General features: G+C 37.8%; 1 protein-coding gene across 1 annotated transcript in view; it reads right to left on the bottom strand.

Annotated features, from left to right (window-relative positions):
• The window catches only part of SH2D4B (SH2 domain containing 4B), a 67448-nt gene that overhangs the window by 22805 nt on the left and 18939 nt on the right, over positions 1 to 25704 (bottom strand). The window contains exons 4-6 of the mRNA XM_052677650.1: positions 17633 to 17777; positions 10087 to 10297; positions 6770 to 6897 (exon numbers count right to left, since the gene is read on the bottom strand). Coding sequence (XP_052533610.1) covers positions 6770 to 6897; positions 10087 to 10297; positions 17633 to 17777 — 484 coding nt within the window. The remainder of the gene's footprint in view (positions 1 to 6769; positions 6898 to 10086; positions 10298 to 17632; positions 17778 to 25704) is intronic.

Genomic DNA, 25704 nt, shown 5'->3' on the forward strand with positions numbered 1-25704 from the left:
TGTTACTCTGTCAAGCTCTTTTGGAGTTTTACCTCAAAAAGTTTCACAAGATGGTGATGTGACAGTCCCATTCACTGAAAGACAAGGAAGTAGAAAGAAGAACTGACTTTTCTGAAATTCAAGAGAGAAGGAGTTGTCATTCCCTTGCAGGAAAAGAGTGAATTTGTGTTTCCCACTCTGCAACTCATTCTGCCTTCATCCAGAATCATATTGAGAAGCTGCTCATAAAGGTTTAGCTGCCAACAGACTCATAGAAATCTCTTCGCTTTGTTTCATATTATCTCCTACTGTTTATCTCCCGTGGTGAGAGCACTTTAAGTGTCACAATCTGTTTCTAACTGGCTGATCTATACTTAAGACTAACCAGCAACGTAATTTTGTGCAGGTGCATGCTTCCCCCCCCACATGACTACACAACATACCTGCTGATACCTTGTTTGAGAGAGGTAGGTTTGCTTAGCAGGAAAACAGCATGGTTTTAAAAGAACTATCCAACTGATAACTTGTCATCCTTTGCCTACAGGCTGGATCAATAGCATCATGGTTTCAGTACTTTGAGTAGTAAGACAGAAGGATCAGAAAGGCGGCCACCTGCTGAGCGACCAGGAAAATTTTCTGACCTTGAGTCTAAAGATATTTGTTGTACTTCACAGAGAAAATACTGCAGGGAAAATAATAAATGTGACTTACTCTAGCGTAAGCTGAAGGCGGCCAAGTGGATGCTTGTAAAGTAGAATGTATGTTAGCATAATGCTGCAGGCAAAGAAAGAAGGGCTGCAGGCACACATGACAATCAGATATGGATTACTAATAGGTATGATATCAGTAGTTTGTCCAACACTAACAAGGTTCTATCCAGAACACACGTGCTACGCTAGAAAAGGAGAAATATCCAGATCCAGTATTTAAAGATATGTAGTATGAGCTGAATACCTTATGCTGGCAATGGCTGACATCTAAGTGCACTTTGTGTGCAGATGAAATAACTAATGAAAACACATGACTGACACAGAAAGGAAAAAACATGATCCTTTGTCTAGGGAACACACTACAGTATATGTAAAAGGGAAGCACAGCTCAGATTCATGGAGTTGGTCAGGAAAACAAGGCTTTCTGCATTCACTTTTATCATAATACGTGATCAGCATCATTTTCCCCCAATCATAGAATACACAACCTTTGTAGGTAGAAGGACATTGTACTTGAACATATTCGTCCTTATTTTCTTTAAAATGCATAAGTTTTAGGTCCTTATATATGTTTTTTTATTTTTTTTTTCCAAATAATCTATGCTCTCACTTGTTTGAGTTTTTTTACATAGATATTTCTTTCATTTCCATAGATGAACAGCAGAGCTTTCAGCTCAGGAACATCCTGCATCAATGGACAGGGGAAGAGCCACTGATATCATCTATCTAGGCTTAGCAAGGCCTTTGACAGTACCCCACAACATCCTTCTCTCCCAACTGGAAAGGTACTGATTTGACTGGTGGAATGTTGAATGGACAAAGAACTGGCTGCAGGATCAAGTCCAGAGAATGGTGGTCAATGGATCCATGTCTGAATGGAGATCAGTGGTGAGTGGCGTCCCTCAAGGGTCAGTGCTGTGACTGATACTCTTCAATATCTTCATCAGTGACATTGACAGCAGGGTCGAGAGCACCCTCAGCAAGTTCGCTGATAACACCAAACTGTGGTGTGTAGTTGACACAGCAGAGGGACAGAATGCTTTCAGAGGGACATGACAGGCTTGAACAGTGGGCCCAGATGAACCTCATGATGTTCAACAAATCCAAACGCAAGACATGGCACATGGGTTGAGGCAACCCTCATTACCAATACAAGCTGAGGGATGAAAGGATTGAGTACAGCCCAGTCAAAAAAGACCTGGGGATACTGGCAGACGGGAAGCTGAACATGAGAGAGCAGCATGACCTTGCAGCACAGAAAGCCAAATGTATAGTGGGCTGCATCAAAAGATGCGTGACCAGCAGGTCGATGGAAGCGATCCTGCTCCTCTATTCTGTGCAGGTGAGGGCTTACCTGGAGTACTGCATCCAAATGTGGAGTCCTCAGTACAAAAGAGACATGGGCCTCATGGAGTGCGTCTAGAGGAGAGCCACAAAAATGATGGAACACCTCTCCTACGAGGACAGGCTGACGGAGCCGGGGCTGTTCAGCCTGGAGAAGAGAAGGCTGCGAGGTGACCTGATAGTGGCCTTTCAATATCTAAAGGGGAGCTACAGGAAAGAAGCAGATAGACTCTTTAGCAGGATCTGTTGTGACAAAACAAGGGGAAATGGATACAAGCTCGAAGAAGGTAGATTTAGATTGGGTTCGAGGAAAAGGTCTTTTACACTGAGGGTGGGAAGACGGAAGAACAGGTTGGTCAGAGATGTGGTTGATGCCCCATCCCTGAAGACTTACAAGGTCTCTTCTAACTCTACAGTTCTATGATTATACAATCTCTCCTTTTTACTTTATGTAATGTGATGTTACATACAGTCTGAATGAAATAGATATAGTAATTGAGAAAAACTAACCACCTACAGTCCAATTCACTAAGGCGACACAACACAGAGCACTAACGTAAAATTACAGGCAAATACACTAAGCCATCACTGTGGCCTACTAAATGAAATCATAAGTGCTCATGTTGTAATAGAAGCACACAGAGATGAAAATCTTTAAAAGTGTTTTAAATAGAAGGGGCAACAAGTCTCCAGAATGTAAATCAATTTCATTTTTAATAGCAAAATATTTTTCCATTAAGCGATTAATGAGCTCACACAGAAGTAAGCTCTATGAAAAAGATTCAAAGAACTTTCTGGCACAAGCTTAAACTCGAAAGCACATAATTGGCAAAAAAAAACACCATATTTTTTAATCTTTGATCAGGCATGGCACCTGATCAGTTTGTATTAATGAAACTGTTAACACTATAAACTTGTTTCTACTCCTGTAGTCACCTGTTATTTATAGTCTCACATTTTTAGTGCCTACAGTATCTCCTTAGTGAAATTGCCTTTCTCTATCTCATCTACATCTTTAGAACATAGTTTCCAGTTAACAAGCAGTCAAGAAGGACAATGTATTGTAGAAGAATAAGAAAACAATTCCACACTAGCAATTAGCCTATTCACATTAATTATTCATTTACCTCATTCTACAATTTCCCTGCTGCTCTTCTGAGCTTCCTTTCTCCTTGCCACACGCTACAGCTCACATTACCTCACCGTGATACTTTGCTCCCTTCCAAGTGGAGCCATGAGTCTAAAACATTTATTTTGTTTGCTAATAACCTGCCTGTGTAGACACTTTGGAACTGTAATGGCACTAGAAATACAACTCCAAAACCTTCAAAAGAATCAACACACTAAAACAATCATTATGAACTAGGTAGAGTGACGTGGTATATGAAGGATCATCTTAGTTCTCAGAAACAGCAAAACATCTATTATTTCCTAAGGAAGAAGCTGAGAATTGAACTAGAGCTGATGAAGGATTTGGATCATAATTTATGTATCTGACTTTACTCATAACATCCATAATCATATGCAGGAACCTATTGCAGGATCTAAACACAACTCCAAATTCTGTCTCAGAAAAGCACTATTAGAAATGCAGTAAATGTTTGATAGTGAACCATTCTGGGAACATAAAAAACATCATTCCATCTCCCAAAAAATGAATAGGTAAACATGATTCTAATAGCTATGTTTAAATCCACCCATATAGAGAATATGTAGAGCCCTGCAAGGACAATCTTCTTCTTGCATAGCATTCCAAAACATAAAACCTATACATGGAGGTTATAAACAGTACTACTTTATAATTATTTAAAATAAATTAAAACTACAGTATGGCTATTATCTACAGGCTATGGTGCAAAACCGGAGTGACCCTGTCATCAGACCTTCAAATGCTAGACAGATTTTTCAGCCTGACTTGCCTCATTCAGCATGTAACGAGCTCCATATTATCCAACAGAGGGCTCTTCTTCATCCTGCATAACAGCTGGCATATGAACATCTTTCATCTCTGTGCGTGAATTCAGCAGTGATGAAAACATGAGACTAACAGCCTTGGAGACTAATGTGCTCTGTGTACGCACAGAATAGGGTCGGTATGGATGACAAAAATGTATACCTTTCTACTCATGCCTAATAGTATGCCTCTATCTATTCTCTGATGTAAAGTTATACAATGAGAACATAATTTGGTGACCAAACTTGTTCCAGATCTGCTCTTAGTAAGACTTCCAGAAAAGGTGACAGCAAGTCCTAAAAACATTTGTGGTAATATCTATGTGGAATAGGAATGATGACTGAAGGCAACCTGTGCATTCCTTCTACCAGACGGCAATAACCATCAGCTTGTGTTCACCTGGTACCTTCCCCCAGCACTCACAAGCCATGAAATTTACAGATATTCTTTTCCTGAAGAAAAGAAGGCTGTGAGGTGACCTCATTGCAGCCTTTCAGTACCTAAAGGCAGCCTACAAACAGAGGGGAATCAACTCTTTGAAAGAGTAGATAACAGCAGGACAAGGGGAAACAGTTTTAAGTTTAAGAGGGAGGCAAGATTTAGGTTGGATGTCAGGGGGAAGTTCTTTACTATGAGAGTGGTGAGGTGCTGGAACAGACTGCCCAGAGAGGTTGTGGATGCCCTGTCCATCCCTGGAACTGTTGAAGGCCAAGCTGGATGGGGCCTTGGGCAGCCTGGTCTGGTATTAAATGGGGAGGTTGGTGGCCCTGTCTGTGGCAGGGGGGTTGGTGATTCATGATCCTTGAGGTCCCTTCCAACCCTGGCCATTCTGTGATTCTGTGATATTCTGAACTGCAGTCTTTGAACTATTCTTTCAACCTCAAGGCAAGCAGAGTTGACACAATGCTGCATAAAGCGCTTAGCAAACATACATGAAGCCACATAACAGACAGGCAATTCGCAAATTCCTCATTTAGTCATCTCACATTACACTCAGCATACTTCCTAGAGATCCCACTCTCTCAGATAAATAAAATGGATAAATAATGTGGAAAAAGTGGATAAATAAAATCAACAGTAGTAAGACATTAGAATCAACTAAAGCTGGGGAAATACTTAGAAATCAACCACTCCCCAGACAAGAAGGGAACTAACTCTCTTGTATGTTCTGAATGAAAAATAACCAAATGCTGAACAGAATACGTGATGGCTCAATGTCCTACATTTTTGAAGTTTCTTCTGAACATAACGGCTGGCAAACCAATTGGAAAAGGAAAAAAAAAATAACACTATTAAGCAGATTTCAAGTAGAAGAGAAAGGCTAAAGGACAAGGGAAAACAGAGGAAACAAATTATAGTATCACAGAATATCCTGAGTTGGAAGAAACCCACAAGAATCACTGAATCCAACCCCTGGCTCCACACAGAGATCAAACCCTATTTCAGAGAGCATTCCCCTTGTACTCCAGCAGCTTGGAGTTCTTCCCTCAGAGCCTGTTCCAGGGCCTGACCACCCTCTCCGTGAATAACTTTTTCCTAATACCCAACCTGATCCTCTCCTGATGCAGCTGAATACCATTTCCTCGGATCCTATCACTGGTCAATAGAGAGAAGAGATCAGCACCTTATCATATTAACATAACACAAGATAAAGATATAACAGCAACTACATTTTCTTTTATTACTTGTCTTTTTTAAATATAGCCTAACAACAACCCAAAGCCTTCATCTCTATATGAGTAGAAAATATCAGACATTTATAGTACAATTTGAAGACAGCAAATAAGCTAGTGCTTAATCTTGAAGGAAAAAAAAAAAAAAAAAAAAAAGCTGAAGGACTTGCCAGTCGAATCTGATAAGCAAGGGCCTGCTGACCTCAGCAAAACCATGTAATTCTGTACCTAACTAATGCACTTCTTTAATAATGCTGTAATAGATATCTTAATGCACTGCATTCAAAAAGATCTTAATGTGAGCAGAACAGTATCCTCCCATTTTAAAGTCCAAAACTGGGATAGAAGAAAATACAGAAGTTCTTCAATGATGTTTTTATAGAGGTTTTGAAAACCCATTGTTAATCACAATATTAACAATATTAAATACTAGGTGGTAGTCTTTTCCATAGAAACACCCACCTATCCAAATGATTATTACATTATTGTTTATTTGGCTCAAGTAGTTAGCCATAATTCTGGCTTTGCAGAATGACTTTCATTTGTATTGCCATTTCCTTATGCAAGACAGACACATTCTCCTGTATTCTCCAAGACATTCAGAAAAAAATGAAGACATCTCAATATTTCTTCTTTGCAAAACAAAGAGAAAATAAAAGATACCATGGTATGCAAAGCGCAACAGGTGTTAGACACATAAGTTCAAATCTTGTTTGCCAATCAGGGAAAGAAAAGATTTAATGTGAGACATTCACATAACATACCACTATAGTATTCGCCACTTCATTTTAAATCCCCCTCATCCCATCTTAGTCTGTTCTTCCTGCTTGGCTTGCCATATTACAGAAAGCATTTTTTATTATTTTTTTTTAATCAAAATACTCCTGAAAAACATCAGTGATTTGAGTCACAAATCTACTTAATCAGAAAAAGAAAATAGGAAAAGCACATGCTAAGAAAAAGGAATGATGCAAAAAAAATACGAAACATGCAGCAGGTTTCACATTGTCAGCAAACATTCCTTTCTGAAAGGAAAGGTCGGTAAGATTTACTTCCTGAAGGTATGCTTACAGGTCTATAAGATGGGAAAGTAAAGATCAGGATATTACCGTGAAACCACTGAGCAATCCTGTTGGTGTTCCTCTCAAACCCAGCACGTCGAGGGACCTGCTCTTCTTTGAACCAGCGAATGATGACTTCTCTTGAAAAGGGTCTAGAAGGACGTTCCCAGATTTTACTATGTCAAAAGGTAAGAAGGTGGTCACATATGGAATCAGCAGTGTAAGAAAGCAAGGGTCAGTACAATTCAAAATCTCTTTTGTATGTATTTTACAACACACACCTAAAAGTACAGCACATTCAGTGTAATTGCTGTTCAGCATAGATCACTGAACAATTTTTATGTTCTTTTTTATTTGTTCAAATTCTTTTGGGTTCTTATTTAAAACAAAAACATTTTCAGAATTTAACAGAATTCTAAGTAATTTCTTAAGCAAAGAACTACAACTGAAAAAACAATTTATCACGAAAGTTGCAAAGGGCATTTCAGGCAGCCTTTGTATTCCACCTAACTTTCACAAGTAGTTTTTTTTCCTGCTTAGAATTTTGCCCTGGCAAGAAATTCTAATCCAGAATCACCTATAATATTTCCTTTACCTAAATCACCGAGCATGAGAGAGGAAATGTTTGGTTTAAGTCCTTATGTTGTCTTAGCACTCTCGATTTGCCAGCTTCCCTTACAACTTTATAAGTATTTTAGATTATACTAGCTAGTAAAAGGCAAGTCAGGTAAAATATATGGGAAACACATCCAGCAATCCTACATAAGGACTGAAGGTAGCTCTATAGTATCAAAAACGAAGCGTGATTGTGTTCCAGTCAAGCACACAGTCTCATTTACCCTGGTAACACAAATAGAAGGGAGGTTTTACTATGGATTTCTGTTTGAAATCCCGTGGAATTCTGTGTGCTCAAATTGTTAACGAAAGTTATCAAATCTTCAAGCTGGTGCAGGTATGTCCACTTGTAGTATAACGTCACTTTCATTTGGCAAGACAGACATACTCTTCATACGGAGCAGTACAGTAGCCAGCTACCTATTTCTTGCTTTCTGAGCCCACCTGCCACGAAGCTGCTATTTAACATCAGGTATTTCCAGACAACGTAATGGAAGAACTAGTAATAAAACGTCAACTCAGAAAGCACCAAACATGAAACTGACATGTGAGGTTCAGTAATTCATGTCAATAAACTTATCTTTAGAAATGAATAAGAGAAAAAAGATAGATGATGTCTGCTTGATGATATGAAAGTTAATAAAAATAGTGATTGAGTTTGTTAACATCGAGTGATGAAGCCCAAAGTAACTGCTAAATTCCATCAACACATGGGTAGATCTGACCAACATTCATAACCAAATTTTAAGATGCAAACATACGAGTGAGTGGAGAAAGTGAAGATTCAGACACAGATATGCACTTAATGAAATAAACAAAAATCCTATGTATGTTTCTTATTTCTGTTTTTTTAATAGCTTTCCTCGATAAAGAAACAGGAAGCCATTTGAGTTCCAAAGCCCTTCAACCCATTTCCATTTTTTAACTTATTTTGCTCTACTTATACTATTTAACAGCGAAAGGCTTGTGAAATTTATTTATTTTTGCCCAAAGACAGATCTCAAAATCACTATCATTTTCTATAGCATTAGTGTTGTCAAACATGTTCATACATGACAGAAGAGAAAAATACCGCCACAAAAGTACAAGTAAAATGTAAGCACAGTATGCAAAAGGAACAAAAGGAAAAAGCAGAATAAACTGACAGGAGAAGGTAAAACTACAGGGGTTGTGCACCACATAGAAAAAACTAGAGATATGACCCTAAACCTGCATTCCCTTAGGCTGAAGGTCTGCCTCAGACCAGCTATAAATAACCACATACTGTACATCTCCCCCTTGAATTCCCACCTCACAAGAGAAGGAAAATTTTAGATACCTACATTCATTCTTCACCGTACTTGTATTAAGTGTAGGAAGTTGATCTATATACATTTACATATATGCTGAATCACTATACATGTTTAAAGCATAGCTTATAATAGATAAGCAGTATTGAACATGAGCTGTATAACCATCAGAACATACCTCAGTATTTTTTCAACCCCTTTTTCAAAACATTCATGTCTGGTACTACCAAATTCACAGAATGGCCTAGGTTGAAAAGGACCTTGGGGATCATCTAATTTCAACCCCCCTGCTGTGTGCAGGGTCACCAACCATCAGACCAGGCTACCCAGAGCTACATCCAGCCTGGCCTTGAACGCATCTAAGGACAAGGCATCCACAACCTCCCTGGGCAAATTTTAATGACAGTATCCTCGCTTCAGAAGCACAGAACTTCTTCTTACAAGTTACAGATCATCTGTTTTAAAATACATCATTTTCATTAGTGTTTATAGTACTACATTTCAAAGAAGACTTTTATTTAAGTAGCTCAGAAAAATATAACACCTCTGACAAGTTGATTTGATGGCAATTTTAAATATTCTGCTATCTCTCAGCCAGTGATATTTTGATTCCATCTCAAGCAGCTCTTGCTATTATTGTCAGAGGTCTTCTGATTCAACATAACACAGAAAAGAACTTATTTGTCAGAGCAGAACAGATTTCCACACAAGAGGGGACTCCTCACTGGTGCAACACAAATTGGTAAAGCAAAGTTTGATCTACTGTCACTTTCAGCATTTAATGCTACTGTTCTGACAGAATTCACATTGTCATTATCATTGCAGGAAGCCAAATTAATGACAGAAGATGTATTCAGGAAAACAGTGACTAATAAACATTCTAGCACTTATATGCTGAATTCTTTACACAGTACTCCCTGAATGGTTGGATGAAAGATTAATAAACAGAAAACACCAAAAACATTTGAGTTTGCCAAGAGAAAACTCTTTGAAATTTAGGAGTATGACAACTATTCATAACGTGTTGTCAAAGATCTGGTGGTTGGCAACCCTGCACATAGCAGGGGGGTTGAAACTAGATGATCATTATTTCAACCCAAGCCATTCTATGATTCTATGATCCATTGAGAAGCAGAGAGCTTCAGGCTTGAGTGTTAAGACTCACCTAAGAATTTGTCCATTTGATTTTCTCTACATCAGAGCCTTGTATACTAACCTGATCATGATTTCTGATGGGCCCATCTCTCTGTATGGGCTCTCACAAATCTGCCTGAAAAATAATTTAGTTGGCATTAAGTATTCAGTTGTTTCCACCCTAAAAACACTCTTGCTCTGGTCGTAGTGAAAGAACAAGACAGTGAGAACATAAAAAAAACACTGAACTTGTTTAGACAGGCAGTAATTGGAAAGGGAACAGTTCAACAGAATATGCATTTTCAAGTTACGCTTGCACAAACTAACCTGGATGTCACAGCACGAGACAGCAAAGGACTCGCACTGTTGCTGTTCAGTTTTGCCTCCTGATCGTTATTCAGTCTGGTTCCCTGGAACAAATTACTCAGATCAGCCACTCTGCCCTTCTGGATGGCCCGCAAGGATTGCCGCCTGTACTCATCCCGTGCTCTGCGTGCTTTGTGGCTCCTTTCCTCATCCGCAGCTTTGGAACGGCGCACTGAGTCAACGAAGGAGGGGGATCAGGAGGAGAAGCTTTTGAAATACATGAAATACTAACATTTGCCCTTATTTATGTCATTATTACTCATGTTACCTGATTTTAAGAACACACCAATTACAATGCGCTATCAGTGAGAAAACTAAGCAGATAACCTCCCTGATGCTTCAAATACAGGCCCAACAGCAGAGGAAGTGTGCCAAATTTGTGCTATCAATGGCTTGATCGCTACAGGCAAAAACTGAGCCTCCACAGACTGTGATTACATCTGAGGCTTGCACTGGATGTAATAAGAGAAATTCTGCTGCAGGACATCTTTTCCACTAGTGGTTGATCAAGTTATGCATTTCAAGAGAGAATATTAATTATTGCTTGAGCAGCTATGCACATAACTAGAACTGCAGGAGGTTTTCCCAAAACATACAATTGCGTTGGTATTTAGATTGCTGTATTTGTTAACTTTGCTCTCTTTCTAAAAGTGGACGCTATCATCATTACAATGTTTAAAATCATAAACATCTCCATCTTAAAAACTCCAGTGAAAAAATTGTTTCAGGAACAGCAGAGAAAATGAATAGTCAGTGTAAAGGGTATTCTGATGCTACAGATGGTGTTATCGTTTCCTATTTCAGTCTCTGAAATTATATATAAAGACCCAGAGTCTGGTCTGGCACATTCGATTGACACGATGATCCTTATGGGAATATCCCATCTCAGGATATTTTATCATTCTAATACACACGTATCAGTGGCACTGACCAGGAATACCTAAGTAAAGCAAACTAATTTCCATAGCCTAAAATGATGGACCTGCAGCTCTGGCCATCGCAGATCACACATCTTTCACTAAAGCTTCTTTACTTTAAAAACAGCGTACTAACAATCTCCTTGTCAAACTGGTGTGACTTAAATGCACTAAGAATATGCAAATATTTGTCATCTATCTGCTCTTTCCCGGTGCTTCAAGCTCCATTTTGATGATTTTTTCAGACATAAATAACTTCAGGCAGGAAAATTATTCCAGTGCAAAACAAACCTTTAACATTCAGTGAAGCAAATATTAAAGCAGCACGCTATTGCCTCCAGCAGCAATTATCAATCCTGCCATGACTATCCTGGGTCAGATCATACCCAATTCATGAAGTGCACATGCTATTTCCTACTCTGCTGTGATTGTACCTGTGACTTGGAATGCATGATATAATACCAGACAGCTGCATTTCATTAGGCTGCATGCCTCTGGTTTATGCTCCTGATTTACAGCAAGCACGGGCTATAATAGATTTATCTGAATTATGAAAAGTGCTTAACAGAAAACAAAATAAAACACTCTAGGCAAATGAAGGAATGAGAGAAGACCTCTAAGTTTAGTTATAAAGTATTATTATAGGTAGAAAGATATATACGACTTAAAACAAACCAAGACAGAATAATAAACGAGTCATCATTACTTCCTGTGCGCACAAATTCAATGTATTTTCACTTAAATACACACATTGTCATTTTAGCTAAATGCAGTAACAGCCATACAGTACAAAAAATTGAGTACTGTGTTCCACTATTTATCTTACAGGTCCTTCTTTTTAAGGGTAGATAATCTTATCTAAATATGCTACTTCAGTATGTCAAGTGTACTAGATACAAAATTTCTATGATTTATCCTTTGCAAAGCCAGCGAGCAGCGATTGCTTTAAATGTGGACTTTGTGTTAGCAGCAATATGAGAGAGAGCAAGGAAGATGAGTACAGTACATCTGGGTAGGACATTTAGAAACCAGTCATTGTTCCTTACAAACAGATTGAGGGCAGATTGCATGGAGCTTTTCAGAATTCCTTTCTACTGATGTAAAGACTGACTGGCAAAGGAAAAACAACAAGGTGTATTCATGCTCAAGTTTCCTCAGCAATAGATTTTTCAACAGACATTCCTACTGTCTTTTTGCTAGCTAATAAATCTATATCATCAGATGCCTGAGACCTGAACTATGTTTTCCCAAGCAGTATCAAATATAAATGTTTCTTATGGCAAAATAATGGGAAAAAAGAACATATTTTTCAACTGTCAATCATTAACATTCCAAAAAATTTCAGAATGGATATCTGATGTGCAGCCTTGCCCATCCCTATACATATAGATACACATGCTTGTGTTCATGTATGTAAACGCATATACATATGCATGTACATTTATAAATGTGTAGGAATAGAGAAAACTGTAGTCAGATATCTATGTATAGTTATTCATATGCAAGTCTACACATCTCTGTGTATATATATATATATGTAAAAGTATATATATACATAAACACACACATACATATAGTCATCTCTTTCCCATGATGAAGAATTTTCATTAAAATTCTCCAGATGAAATGTCTGAAGAACTGCATCACTGAACATGGGGGTGTACAAGGTCTCTTAATTGATTATTTAAATTATTGACTTGCTGACAGAAGACGCTTTTACAGTAAGTGTACATTTGGCGTGACCCCTATGCAAAGCACAACATTTAATAATCGGTATTTTCTGTAAGAAGACTAGATATTTAAATATCTCCTGTCCTCAAAAATATCTGAATCATCACTGTAGGTATCTATCTAGCATCAAGAATTACTGCAAATTTATATCCCAGAATAACTTCAGAATAATTTCAACCCTGGAAAAGGAGGATTTTGATTGATTTTTCAAGTTTATGCACAAAATTTACCATTCAGCCAAGCCCATACGTCCACCTCCACCATCAGGTTTCTTCTTCAGATGTTGGTTAAGTACAAAGAACAAGAACAGGTACATCCTTCTGCAGCTCGGGTGAAATTAAGCAACTTTTCCCCTGATGTACCTTGTGCTCTACACTGTACCTTGTGTAGAAATGCAGACCTGTATCTATGTGGTCTTAACTTGAGTTTGCTCCATCTTGGACGCTTTTTGAGAATCTATAATTTCTCTCTGCCAGTCTAAACAATCTTTTGAGTCAAAATGCAGCACCATCTTTCATATTTTGAGTTCGGGCTGGGGAATCCTTATTTATATTATATAAGCTTATCTAGCCCTTGAAAAGTTGTATTAACAAATCTTTTAACTCAGATTAGGATGAATTTGTGCTGTGTGTGGTCAGTGAAGCACGTCAATTGTAAGATTAGGAACTCTCCATTTTCTATAATACATGTTATGATTTTGAAGAGCTGTGAGTTATAAATGGAGATATATGGAAATAAAAAAAAAGCCACAGACATGTTTGTTTGTTTGTTTTTAAGAGATTTTTCTTAAGTTTTACCCTTGTTAATTATTCTTGAAAGCTTGTTCATGAGTAATTCAAAATGAGTGCTTGATAAATAAAATTCAACTCGCAGATTTTCTGAGTGCAAACCCAAAAATCACATGGTGTTTTCTCTTCCACAACTGGGAAATAACTTCCCACAAATATTCTGCAACAGGACTTGACTTCAGCAATCTTTTGATCTGAAAGTATGTCAATAATTCCATCCCTATTCAGCAATGTGCTCTGAGATCTATTGAAGTTCTATGAGCACATACTTCAGGTTGAGCATTTGCTTATGTAATGCATAGCTGAAATGGGAGCTGTTTGCTTTAAAAATCAGCATTTTATCAAGTGTTCCTGCCAGTAAATTCCTCCACTTGAATTTCTGTGGAAGTATCAGAAGAACATAAAATCCTTTGAACCTCAACAAGTTCATAGGCATACCTTGTGGTAAAACACAAAATTATAGAAGAGGTTCTACCAGATCAGCCTGATATCCCATTTCCAACAGAGACCAAAGGTGGGTGCTTCAGAAAAGATGTAAAAATATGAACAGAGCAAGTCACTCAAATCTATTTGCATCTTTTCAGGCTTATTAACTGTCTGGAGAGGGGTAAGGTTGGTCAGACAGTATCCAGGCATTTCTTTCCTTGGTGCAGTTTGCAGGAAGTTGGCAATGTACTGACAGAATGCCTTTTGCACTATTCAAGCAGAGGAATGTTTAAGCTACAAGTTTTCATATTATGCTATGTAAAACCCTCATTTCCGGTCTCACACAACAGAGTCACACTAAGAGAGCATAGCATAGAGTATCGTTTCCTGAAAACTCTAGAAACATACAAAATAGACCAGCCTGTAGAAAGATTCAAAACCAATCAGAATACATTCTCTTCTATCCAAGCTTAGCTTCAGTTCTCACTTCTCAGAATAAGAGCTTGGGAAAGTGGACTATCTGAATAATTCCTTTATACTATTCATCTTCCCATCTGCCAACCTAAATACTCCACATATTAACTTGCAACTGCCCTCTATAGTACCCCAACACATACGAAGGAAAAAATGATTTAGTAGCAATTATGCACATAAAGTGGAGCTTTTTCAGGCTTTTCCACATTTGTCATTTATTATATTAAAAAGCACTGAAATTAGCTATTTCAATTAACAAAGCAGTTCTACGGGATTTTTTTTGTTATTTGGCACAATCAAGCAAACCACAGAAGCAAACTGAACAGAACAACAGAAACTAATATTAGCAGCACTTTGCTTATCGCGTTGGCAGTAAACTGAGGGGATAATGCAACAAGGAGAGATGAATTCTCATCACATTCTAAATTTCATCTGCTAAATAAATTACTACTGTCATCAATATCATTGCTACATTTGCTCTCCACAATAGCTGCACTAGGCGCTTCTGTTCCTCTTCGGTACTGACCCCAGTACTGTTGAATATGAAGGACTAGCTACAAGGACACAAGACACAAAGGAGCTTAACCTTGCTCCTACTGGGCAATAAGGTCTCCATAGCAGGTGGGCAGGAGACAAAACATGTTAATATTATGCCTGCTTAGACCTTTCTCACACATTCATGCATTTATTTCTTGCTTAGGAAAGATGACAAATGGACAACTTTGCCCACCTTGACTAAATTTCCTCTCAGTGTGCTGAAGAAATACATGAAGATACAATGAAAGGATTGCCATGAAAAGGGAGAAAAACAATGTCATTTGAACTTAAAGCTGAGAAGTCTGGTGAACCTGAACACTAGCTCATTCCCTAGCAGTTTAACACGTTTCCTCTTCCAAATATTTGTTGCTGTCTGTTTGCTGAAGGTTCTTATGTTTTGGCAAAGTTAAGGGAATGAAAGATATGAACATTCCTCAGGAAACTGCGGTCGGATGGCAGAGTTTAAACCAGCCCAGGAACTGGTTTCAACCAAGGCACTAAACACTACCTCTTCATATCTTAAACTGTCACAGCTATTTGCTAATGGAACACAGTTCTAAGCCCTCAAATCAACTGGGATAAATTGAGACAATGAGATAAGCATAAGAGGATAAACAAAGATATGATACACTCCAGTCATTACCCTGCAGTTAGTTTAATGCTAAATCAATTCCTGATAACAGCATAAACTCTGAGAGTATAGAATTTATAGCAGGCTGCAAACATTAGCCATGGTGCAGCCAACCAGACCATGCTGACCTTTTGTTTTGCCACAGCAGCACTGTTACTGGTGATAACACTTGGTATCTCAAATTATCTGAGCTGCAGTCAGTCACTCTTCTGAGCACAAAGATACATCCATACAGGTAGCAAAGTATATAGAGTGAGGGTGACAAGGGATGGACCAGTAATTTAGAGTTCACATAAACACATAAAACACTCCAACCAAAGGTTACATAAGAAAAAATAACCATTATGTCAGTCAACATATGATGTACTTGAAATCTTTTTTGGACTGACACCGAATGCTATTAAAGAAATGGTCCAAGTCTCTCACAGCTTGTTTCTTTTCCCTCTGCCTCTTCTCATAATTCCTTTGTTGCATTTCTGATATCTGTCCCTGTACAACTAGGATTCCTTGAGAAAACTGAAATGATTTCAAAACCTTCACTTCTCTCTTCAATGCATCAAAGTAAAATAATTGCAGTAATAAAAAAATTATATCTTTTATTAGTAATTTTTAGAATATTTTTTGTTGCCACTCTCAGTATAAAAATATGCTGCACTTTTCTTTGTAACACGGTTACAGAAGTATTTTCTTTCCTTATCTACCATGGAATACATAATCCCATCCTCTATGCTATGTTGGTAGCTGGTAGTAATTGACAACATCTAATTTTCAACAAAACTAAAGACCATTTCTGACCTAATTTAGTCCAAACACAGAAAGCTACAGTTTTCCTTTCAGAATAAACACATACACCCAGATTTAGGTGATTTAGGAATCATTACCTTTTCTTTATTGACAGTGTAACATGCAGAAGTTTTATTGATCAAAAATAAGCCTAGCCTGCTACCACCTTGGAAAATGGCACCAGTGTATCTTATATAATCTTAATTCACTTTGTTAGCACGATTCTCTGTCACATAAATTTCAGGTAATAGGACTTCAGTAACTAGTCTTCAGGAACTGCTGAAGTGATTACCAACGCTATAAAAAAAAACTCTTAGCATATTCTGAAACAGTAAAGCAATATTTTCTCCTACTTCATGAGGTATTTCACATAATGCACATGCTATTTGTCATTTCCATAAAGCTCTATTCTCAGTATTAGTTGATTAAACTTTGCACTGCACATAATTAATAGAATACACCCAAGTGAGCTATAACATTACAAACATCACATTTTCTGAAAAATAATCAAACAAGTATTGCTGCAAGAAATAATAATATTCTTCCTCCAAGAAAATGCATATTTCCCACTTCTACAGTTAGTTTTACAGTAGACTCTAGAGCAAGTAGACCTACATTTTGTTCACAACAATCTATTAAGGTTATATCTACAATATATGTCTATACATTGAGTCACATGCTTGCCCTGTTCTTTACTGTCTTTAAAAAAAAAAAATAAATTGTATTTATGAATTAACCACAAAGATGACAGTAAATGATTTCAGAGTGGCTAAAAAGAAATTGTCTTCATACAGGGAGAGCATCTCCATAAGCTTTTTGGGGGGGGAAACAATGTAAGTATTATTTACTGTAATCCCTCAAACTGAAGAGCTGAAATCATATCTCAATCCCATTAACATATAGAAGGAATTAAAACACAGATAAAGACAGATTCTACCTCTTCAGAGATAGCAGAGAACAAGGCATCTGAATAAGTGTGTCCATCCATTCTAGTTGATACATTTTTTTGAGTCATTGACATAGACTGTTAATCAGAAACGTATTCGGTAAACTCATAGAAGCATTCACTTCTAAAATAAGTTTGTGATTTTCTGAAAAATAATACAGCATTTTGCATTGCTCTAGGCACAAGAGATTTTTTTGCAACACTTCCTTTCACTCTAGAAGCACATAGGAGTCTTCCAGAAACACATAAATCTTGAGAAGATGGTTTTACTCACACTGTTCTTCCCACTCCTGGTCATCATCGCTGTGCTGACTGTGCTGCTGAGCTTGCTTGAGACTCAAATACAGCTCTTTTGCTCGGATTTCCTCCTGCTGCCTTATTTGTTCTTCACCCTTTTGTCTTTCCTCTTCTTCTCTTTTCTAAGCAAAACGAAGCAAAACAGAAATGACTGAAACAGAAGAATATGCCAAGTTAGGACACTTTTACAGGGCTGCTAAATCACAGCCTGAACCTCTGATTGATCACCTGAGGTGAGCAGTAAGTCAGCCACAGGAGCACAGGTGAAGGCAATTCACCTGTGCTGCAGGAAAGGGTGGATCCTGACTCCACCTCTCCTAGAACCATTTAAGAGCTGACCGCCAGTAGGGATGGATCTCTTCTGGAGACCTGCTCCACTGGAGTTTACCACAGAAGCCCAAGATAGGGTGATTGTTCTTCTTTCCTACTCTAATATAATAGCTACATTAGCCAAACTCCTGGGCATACTATATAATCTGTATACTCATTGATTGTACAGATACTGCTTCAGTTGTTTCTGACCAAAGTAACTATGGTATCTTGAAAAAAGTTTTCTTTTAACTTAAGAGTTTTATCCCATATAATATAATAGAAATCACAGCAATAAGGAACTTCAAAGGACCAAAGATCTAAAATATATGAGGAAAACACCTTATCACATGGCACCTGAACTTGCGCTATCCTATAATTCAGAAGTAGCACTCTTGTTTTCAATACACATAGACTTATACTGGAGGCATCGCTCCCACTCTAGCTTTATATACATCTGTAATGATATAATGGGATGATAATAGCAAGGTGGCAGAGTCTTCAGCTACAGCAAATAAGAACGAACACAAATGCAGGAACCACAGAAACAGAAATGAAGGAAAAGAGCTTTGGAAGATCTCAGCTAGACAGGGATCTCCAGAGATATAGCGTCACATCTACTGCTAACACTTCAGTGAGAACTAAGAAGGGGTGGATCCTGGCTCCAGCCCTTCCAATCTCAACTGCATGGCATGCACTTGAGCTTCCCTGGCTTAGCCTGCCTTTCCACTAGGTGCTCAGTCACTGGTTCAACCCATGACTTAGCATTTCTGCTATAACATCTTTTCTAAGATCTGTACTACTCTGAATCAGATTTACTAGCGTTCTTACTTGAGCAACTGTCACTGTGTGTCTTCATAACCAACACAGAGAACAATGTTCTTCAAATATCAAGACCATTACGTTCCAGGAGGAAAGTCAGATCCTCCAGCATATGCTAAACACTTTGCAAGATGTAACTTAAACACACAAAAATATCCTGTGCAAGAAGACTATCAAAGAGATGGAAACCTCATAGAGTAATGTTATGGATGCCCTTCTACATACTATCAATAACTAAGGTACCTAATTAGTGCAGGAATAGGGACCCACATCTGTTTTTCTGTATTTTTCACTATTACCTTAGGAAGAGAAGTGAATTTATTTTGTTGAACTAGGAAGACTGCTACTACAAACTAAGAAGTTTGTGCTGTGTAAATAATTATCTCATTAAGAACAGAGGTCTTGAATGAATAATGGAAAAAACATTATAACCACAACAATAAGAAACTTATGCAGAATAGTTTCATTAGTAGTCTCTGAGTATTCATCCACCCTCAATTACAAACTCAGCTAAACTCAACCCAAACTAGAAATGAAGCCCAGGTAGATTGTCAGTTATTGTAAATTGTTATCAAATGTCTAGCATGAAGCAACTGATCCAGCTGAATAAACTGTGGTGAAACTGCTTTTACATTAGGGACTTGGGAGAGATACTTCTGTCTTCCTTAAACAGTTGTGTGTGGGATTTTTTTGGTTTGTGAAAGGCCAGAAGTTTACTAACTTCTTTTGGGTGGGATTTTAATGTTTAATTACAATGAAACAGGCAGTAGATCAGCACAGAGAAAGAAAAAAATAGGATTAAACCAGAAAACAACTTTCTCAAATGCAACAACGTGACTGATCAATTTTCAGAGCTCATATATTTCATTCAGCGAGCAGGTCTTAACTATGGGGCTTTGCATGAGTTATTTCTTTTTCTTCTTTAAGACACAGTCTGAAATTAAGTTCAGATGAGACTGCTCCTTCTTTCGAAGGGGAATCAGATATATTTTGCTTCCTTCACACCCTGTTTGTGCACTTTGAACTTTTTCTAAGGCCATACTTTACAATCTGAAAGCAGGTATCTTCATAATTTTCAGCACAGCAGGATTCACAGCACGACCAACACAATATGTGCTCTATCTCAATAAGAATTACAAATTTGAGTGGTGAGATGGATGAAAAACCTGACTTTGAATACACTCTAAACTCACAGGCTGCATCAGGAAAAGCATAACCAAGCTGTTATTCCTGCAAAAAGTCATCTAATTTTCCACATTTTGGTTCTTCCTGTTGGAAGATGTTACCAAACAACATTGCTTTTTAACACATTTAAGAGTAACCATCATCTGTGTTTTTCCAGTGATGAAATACATCTGGAATACTCATCTGAGAATCAAGAAAAATTTTATCCACCATGGCAAGGGTTATTGTTTGTTTGCTTGTTTGCTTTTTTAATTCTCTCCAGCACTGCATACGTAATTTTTTGTTAACTGAAAACCGGAATTAAAGGAGCATGATTCAACTTCTTTTCTGAAGACAGCTTTTCAAAGCAAATAATACTGTTATTCACCATTTGTGACTCATAGAAGCTTAATGAAGACCCAAAAAGAATCAATACTGTTTGGTTGTTCCAGTTAGGAATGACACAATGCCATGTTTAAGAAAAATAACATCTTGTAGTTGCATGAATGTGGAAATAACAGTGCATAAACAAGGACAGATGCCTTGAGTTTCACCAGGGTGCTTTGATTTTTGAACAGTCAGACAGCTGACACAGCTCTGTAATGCTTTTGTCCGTTGACAATTAAAAAAGACTGAGAAGTAGTAAGCAATTTAGCAGCAACAATCAACATTTTAAGTGGGAAAATGGAACAAATGCAAATCTATACCCTTGCAAGAATTCTGCAATTTTTCCATTTCCTCAAGTAAATGAAAACAACATTTCTCCATTTAGCTCAGCTGAGCACCGCTAGTAAGCAGAGGAGGTCCCTTTGATTCTACTAAACCAGATCAAAAGACCTGAAAAACTTATTGGTAGTGAATAGGGGTTTTATAGCATACATGATGAACAATAAATTAGGCTGATCTTACTGTTTCTGAGAAAGAAAAGCCCAGTTTTGTTCTTCACTCAGTTTTTCATATATTAATGCCAGACTCTCTGATTATTTCTAACATTGTCCTCGCACTGTTATCTCCTGAGTCTTAAGAAGATTAGTTGAGTGGACACTTCATTATTTCTGAAATGTCAATGCTTTTATGAAGCACTGATTTCAAAGCCCAGAAGCTTCTTCAGAAGAAAAAAAATCCCTTTTACATCTCCTGCAGAACAAGACTTTTCTTATTTCAGTTGCTAGCAAACATTTTTAATTCCTTCTTGGAAAAAGCATCCAATCAGCTGTGCTTTATTCTTACGAGGTGAATGTTATCCACCCAATTGCACTGCTTCAAAAAAAATTCCACCACATGGAGTCTATCCTTTCAGGAAGGCAGATCAGCATAGAGGTAATCCTCAATTATCAAAATGTTTCTATTCAACATCTTAAATACAAAACCAACCAACAAACAAAACAAAAACTACCAGAACAAACCCCACAAGAATCTACCTCAGCAATTTCCCTGAATCACACAAGGGATTTGTCAGAAGTTTGGTTTCAATACAGCTGTTGTTCAAGAATTTGTAGTATAAAGATGAAAATCCCTAACAAAAAAAAAGAACCCAATTCAGTTCTCTATGGAAAGCAGCAGTGGCTATTAAGAAAAGCGTAGCTTTTTTTCTTTAGTGGGAACAAGGATCTTTAGGTCAAAGAAGAAATAATAACAAAAACATTCAACACTAGCACTTGACTCTGAATTGACAAAACTTGTTTTGCACCATTTTATATTTTTGAGCAAGTTTGATTTTAAATAGCATTTGCTCAAATTAGTGCCTGAATGCACTAATGTGTAAGTATATTTGGGAACAACTGCCTGTGAGGAGAAATGACAATTCATAGCACAACACAGGACAGATGAGTAAGCATTTGGATAAGTATGAATAAAAAGTGTGAATTTTTATTGAAAATGAACAATTGGACTTTTCACACTTACACCAATGGAAAAAGAACAGCACCACGTTTATCTGCTTCTCCCTGCGAACCTAATCCTTCACATAGAGCTGAAAGAAAAGAGCTGTAATAATCTCCAACCATCACCTTCTGCCTCGCAGCTGGGAGAGACTGCACTGTATGCAGTGATTCTTTCATGTCTTCCAGAATAATTAGGAAGGTGACAATTCTGTGCATGGTTGCAAGTTGCCAACAAATACCAACCTGCTGCAACAAATCATGCTGGCAATTCAATAGTCAGGAGTAATCCTCTACAGCTTAAACTCCACTGAAGAATGTGAACATGCTAAATGATTTTATCTAGCCCCTGGCATTTGAGCATTTACCACAAACTTGTTATTGTAAATGTGCATCACACAGTGTTTGATAGTTCTACCTCAGCCAGCTCTAAATAATATTTAATCCTAGCCAGGGTTAGCTTGAGGTATTTCAGTCCAACACGGATGAGAGAAGATTAGGTCAGTATTCAGTTTCTGCTGCAGAATGATTTTTAAAATGCCCTGAGACAAGACAAACATCACCTCATTGTTTTCCAATGGAAAATGGAGTTTCTGGCTGCTGAGGCTCTTGGGGCTCCTCTCGGGAGGAAGGATGCAGGGCAGCTGAACGACTGCCGTTCTGCTTGGGGCAAAAACCCACACAGAGGGTTTTTTACAGCAGCCCTCTCTGAGACGAAGGGTACCTGGATTCCCTCCACGCATAAAGCTGTCAGGAAACGTTCCTGGCAGCCTGAGAGCCAAAGGCAGCCTGCTGCAGCACAGCTGCTATGCATTTACTTGGACTCCCTGCAGTCAAAGCCTTGTGCTAGGGCAGATGTCCAGGCCACCTGCCAGAGTACTGCGAGCACAGCTCATCTTCACATCTGAGGCCTTAGGTCTCCCAGCCCTCAGTAAGAGATTCTGAAAAAACCAGGGTCCTCGGCTCCAGGACAGTGTGCTGTCAGCAGCACTGTTACACCAGGACTTCAGAGACCAGCATTCTCCACAAATCCACCTGGCAGTTTCCAGCAGAGCTGTGTGCATGCATCAGCAAAAATACATCCAACCACTTCCCAACGTTTTTCTGAGAAAATCCTCCCACTTGCCTCAGAAAGAAAAACATTTGCAGAAACATATTTTCTCTACTATCAGTGTCTCAAGAGGAACGGGGGGTTTGCATCATTTCACTAGTCCATGCACGCATTTGCATGAAGACAAATACCATCAGTGCATTTGCGCTTTATGTAAAATTCACATTTCACTAACAGAGAGCCCCAGGACATGCTATTCACATACATCTCATATGGGCAGGTGCCAACATCACACTCTGCTTTGCAAAGACCATGTTTTAGATGAAGTACAAAACAAAGGTGAGGACTCATTCTGATTAGGAAGGATCTGAGATTTATTACATGAGCTGGAGCAGACCATTCTTGAGCACAATCTCCTAATGGCTTGTTTCTTTTTCACAATTCAAATCCCTGGTACATCAACTATCCCCATCAGTGGTTCATATGTTCTCATTTACCCATGGGAAAGGTCATATTTATGCTGCGTCTAGAATAAGGACATCAGCTTCAGCAGCATAATCAGTACCCACATTAGTAGGGAAAGGATTTTTCTTTAAAGTTCATGTCACAATTCATTGCACATAGGATAGGAAAACTTAAGATCTGTTTCTCAGCTGAAGATAAAAACCAGCCTTATTACAGTATCACTAAAGAAACATTTGCATAGAAAAATAAAAAATAAAATCTTAACTGTGGTGTCAAAAAAGTACAGAAATGAAGCATTACCAAAATATTGCAGTTGGTATTGAATGTACTCAAAGGATTTTCAGAATGAGTTAGATGCAAAATCCGGTCAAGAAGCTGTTGTCTTATTCTTGTATTCTGAATACACTATCCTTGGGAAAGAGTTCAGTGTTTTCTTGGCACAGAGCACATAGCTGAAATTACAGCTTATTTGCACTTAAACATAACAACAGGCCCACTTAATTACCTGATATTTACTTGGAAACAACTTTTTTTTTTTTTTTTTTAAAGTAGGACAGAATGCTCATTGCTAGATTGTAAGAAGTGCAAAGTACTCTAAGTAGTAACTGTGACATTTTACTGTATTTCTAATCTGTATATCTGGCAGCAACCACTGGAAAAAAAAACAGGTCCACAGCATTCCGAGCACAGGAAAGCACTCACAAAGCACATGTTGAAAGCCCATCCAAGCCAGCGGGACAGAAGTGTACTCTGTCTACTAAGCACAAGTGGTCCTTATTACTTTCCTGCCTTCTTTCATGGCAATGAAAACAGCCAGGACGCAGAAACTCCCCCTTCACTCAACACAGTCCCAATGGGAATTAGTCATAAACACTTGAATAACAATAAAAATTAAAATAATGGCAGGAAATTGTAATGCTATTCCTCTCTTATTGCCTATGATAAAAATAAGTATTATTTCTCCCAAAGTGCCAATGTCATTATAAGTCCCACTAAATATTTTATACATGAAGACACACAGTGTCAATTAAACCCAATACATAATTTTTGATTAATACCTATGGATTTTTGCAAGAGACAATCTAGCTTTATTGTCAGTTCTGCTTATATAATTACATTTGACAGGTATCTGTTGTTGTCATACAGATAGCACTTTACTATTAATATTTTCTTGCTTTACAGAGACCACAAAGAACTGAGACAGTATCTCTCATTCCTAAACGTAGCTAAAGGATATTATCCTCTTCTGGCTCACTGAAGATCACATCTTTAATTTATCTTAGCTCTGTACATTGTTCAAGACTCTTAATGACAGATAAAAGCAGGAAATGATGTCTATGATCTCATAGCCTTTGTGAATTTGGAAAAAGATTAATGATAGTAATTGGCTCTCTTATTTGTCCTTTGCAATAGATGCATAAAAGAATAGCAGTTCTTGAACTGCAAAAATAGAGCAGTGAACATTTATATTCTAACATCATAAATTAAAGACATTTCTGTTTAAGAAACACCAAGGAATGCAATATTTTTTTCAATAGTGTTAAAAAATAAGACAGGAATCATCAGTTTGATATGTGAGATATCATTTATCTAGTGCAGGCAGCCTTAAAGTCCCATGATAAGTCAAGAATATAAAAGTGTTTTAAAAAGGAGAGTTTGTGATACAGCGTGGTCAGAAATTAAACATATCAGCATATCAGAACAGACAGAGCTCCAATCTCTCAAGTCAAAATTCTTCAAGAGGACAAAGCCTTAACAGACACTGATGTTTTCATTCCCTAGTTTTGGGGACTGCTTTAACTACATACTGGTTGTTATCACAGAAGGATGAGTACCAACACATTAAATATCTTAAACCTGCTAAAGTGGGCTAGCTAACTGATCTGCATTTGATTCCACTCCCTGAATCATTCATGAAAGGTGCATTTTTTTCTGATTTCAATGATTGCAGTCATACATAATGAAACTGATTAATTCATCTTTTTCTCAACAAGGAACCAAGAGAGATTAAATAAATTGCTGGACAGAGAAGCTGCTGCTGCTAGGACATGACCCATGACCTTCTCATCAAGCTAAGTACAATGAGCAGAATTTGGTGCCACTCTTTTCAAATTGTGGAAGGCTAGTTTTCCTTAAAAGAAAAAAAAAGCGACTGCTGGCCACTGAATTTTCATAAGTTGCTCATTCAGGTTTTTGAAAAAATCTCTTTGAAACAAAAGAACAGTGAGCTTGTGGACATTTAGACCATCAAATGCATTGTGAAACAACCACAGAGCCACAAGTGAACAGGCCTGCAGCAGTCTTAGTTCAATAGCGCTTTGCTTTCTGGAAAGTAGAGGAAGGAAAGCAATTTAATTA

Source organism: Tympanuchus pallidicinctus, unplaced genomic scaffold, assembly GCF_026119805.1.
Source record: "Tympanuchus pallidicinctus isolate F22 unplaced genomic scaffold, pur_lepc_1.0 scaffold16, whole genome shotgun sequence".
Classification (NCBI taxonomy): Eukaryota; Metazoa; Chordata; class Aves; order Galliformes; family Phasianidae; genus Tympanuchus; species Tympanuchus pallidicinctus.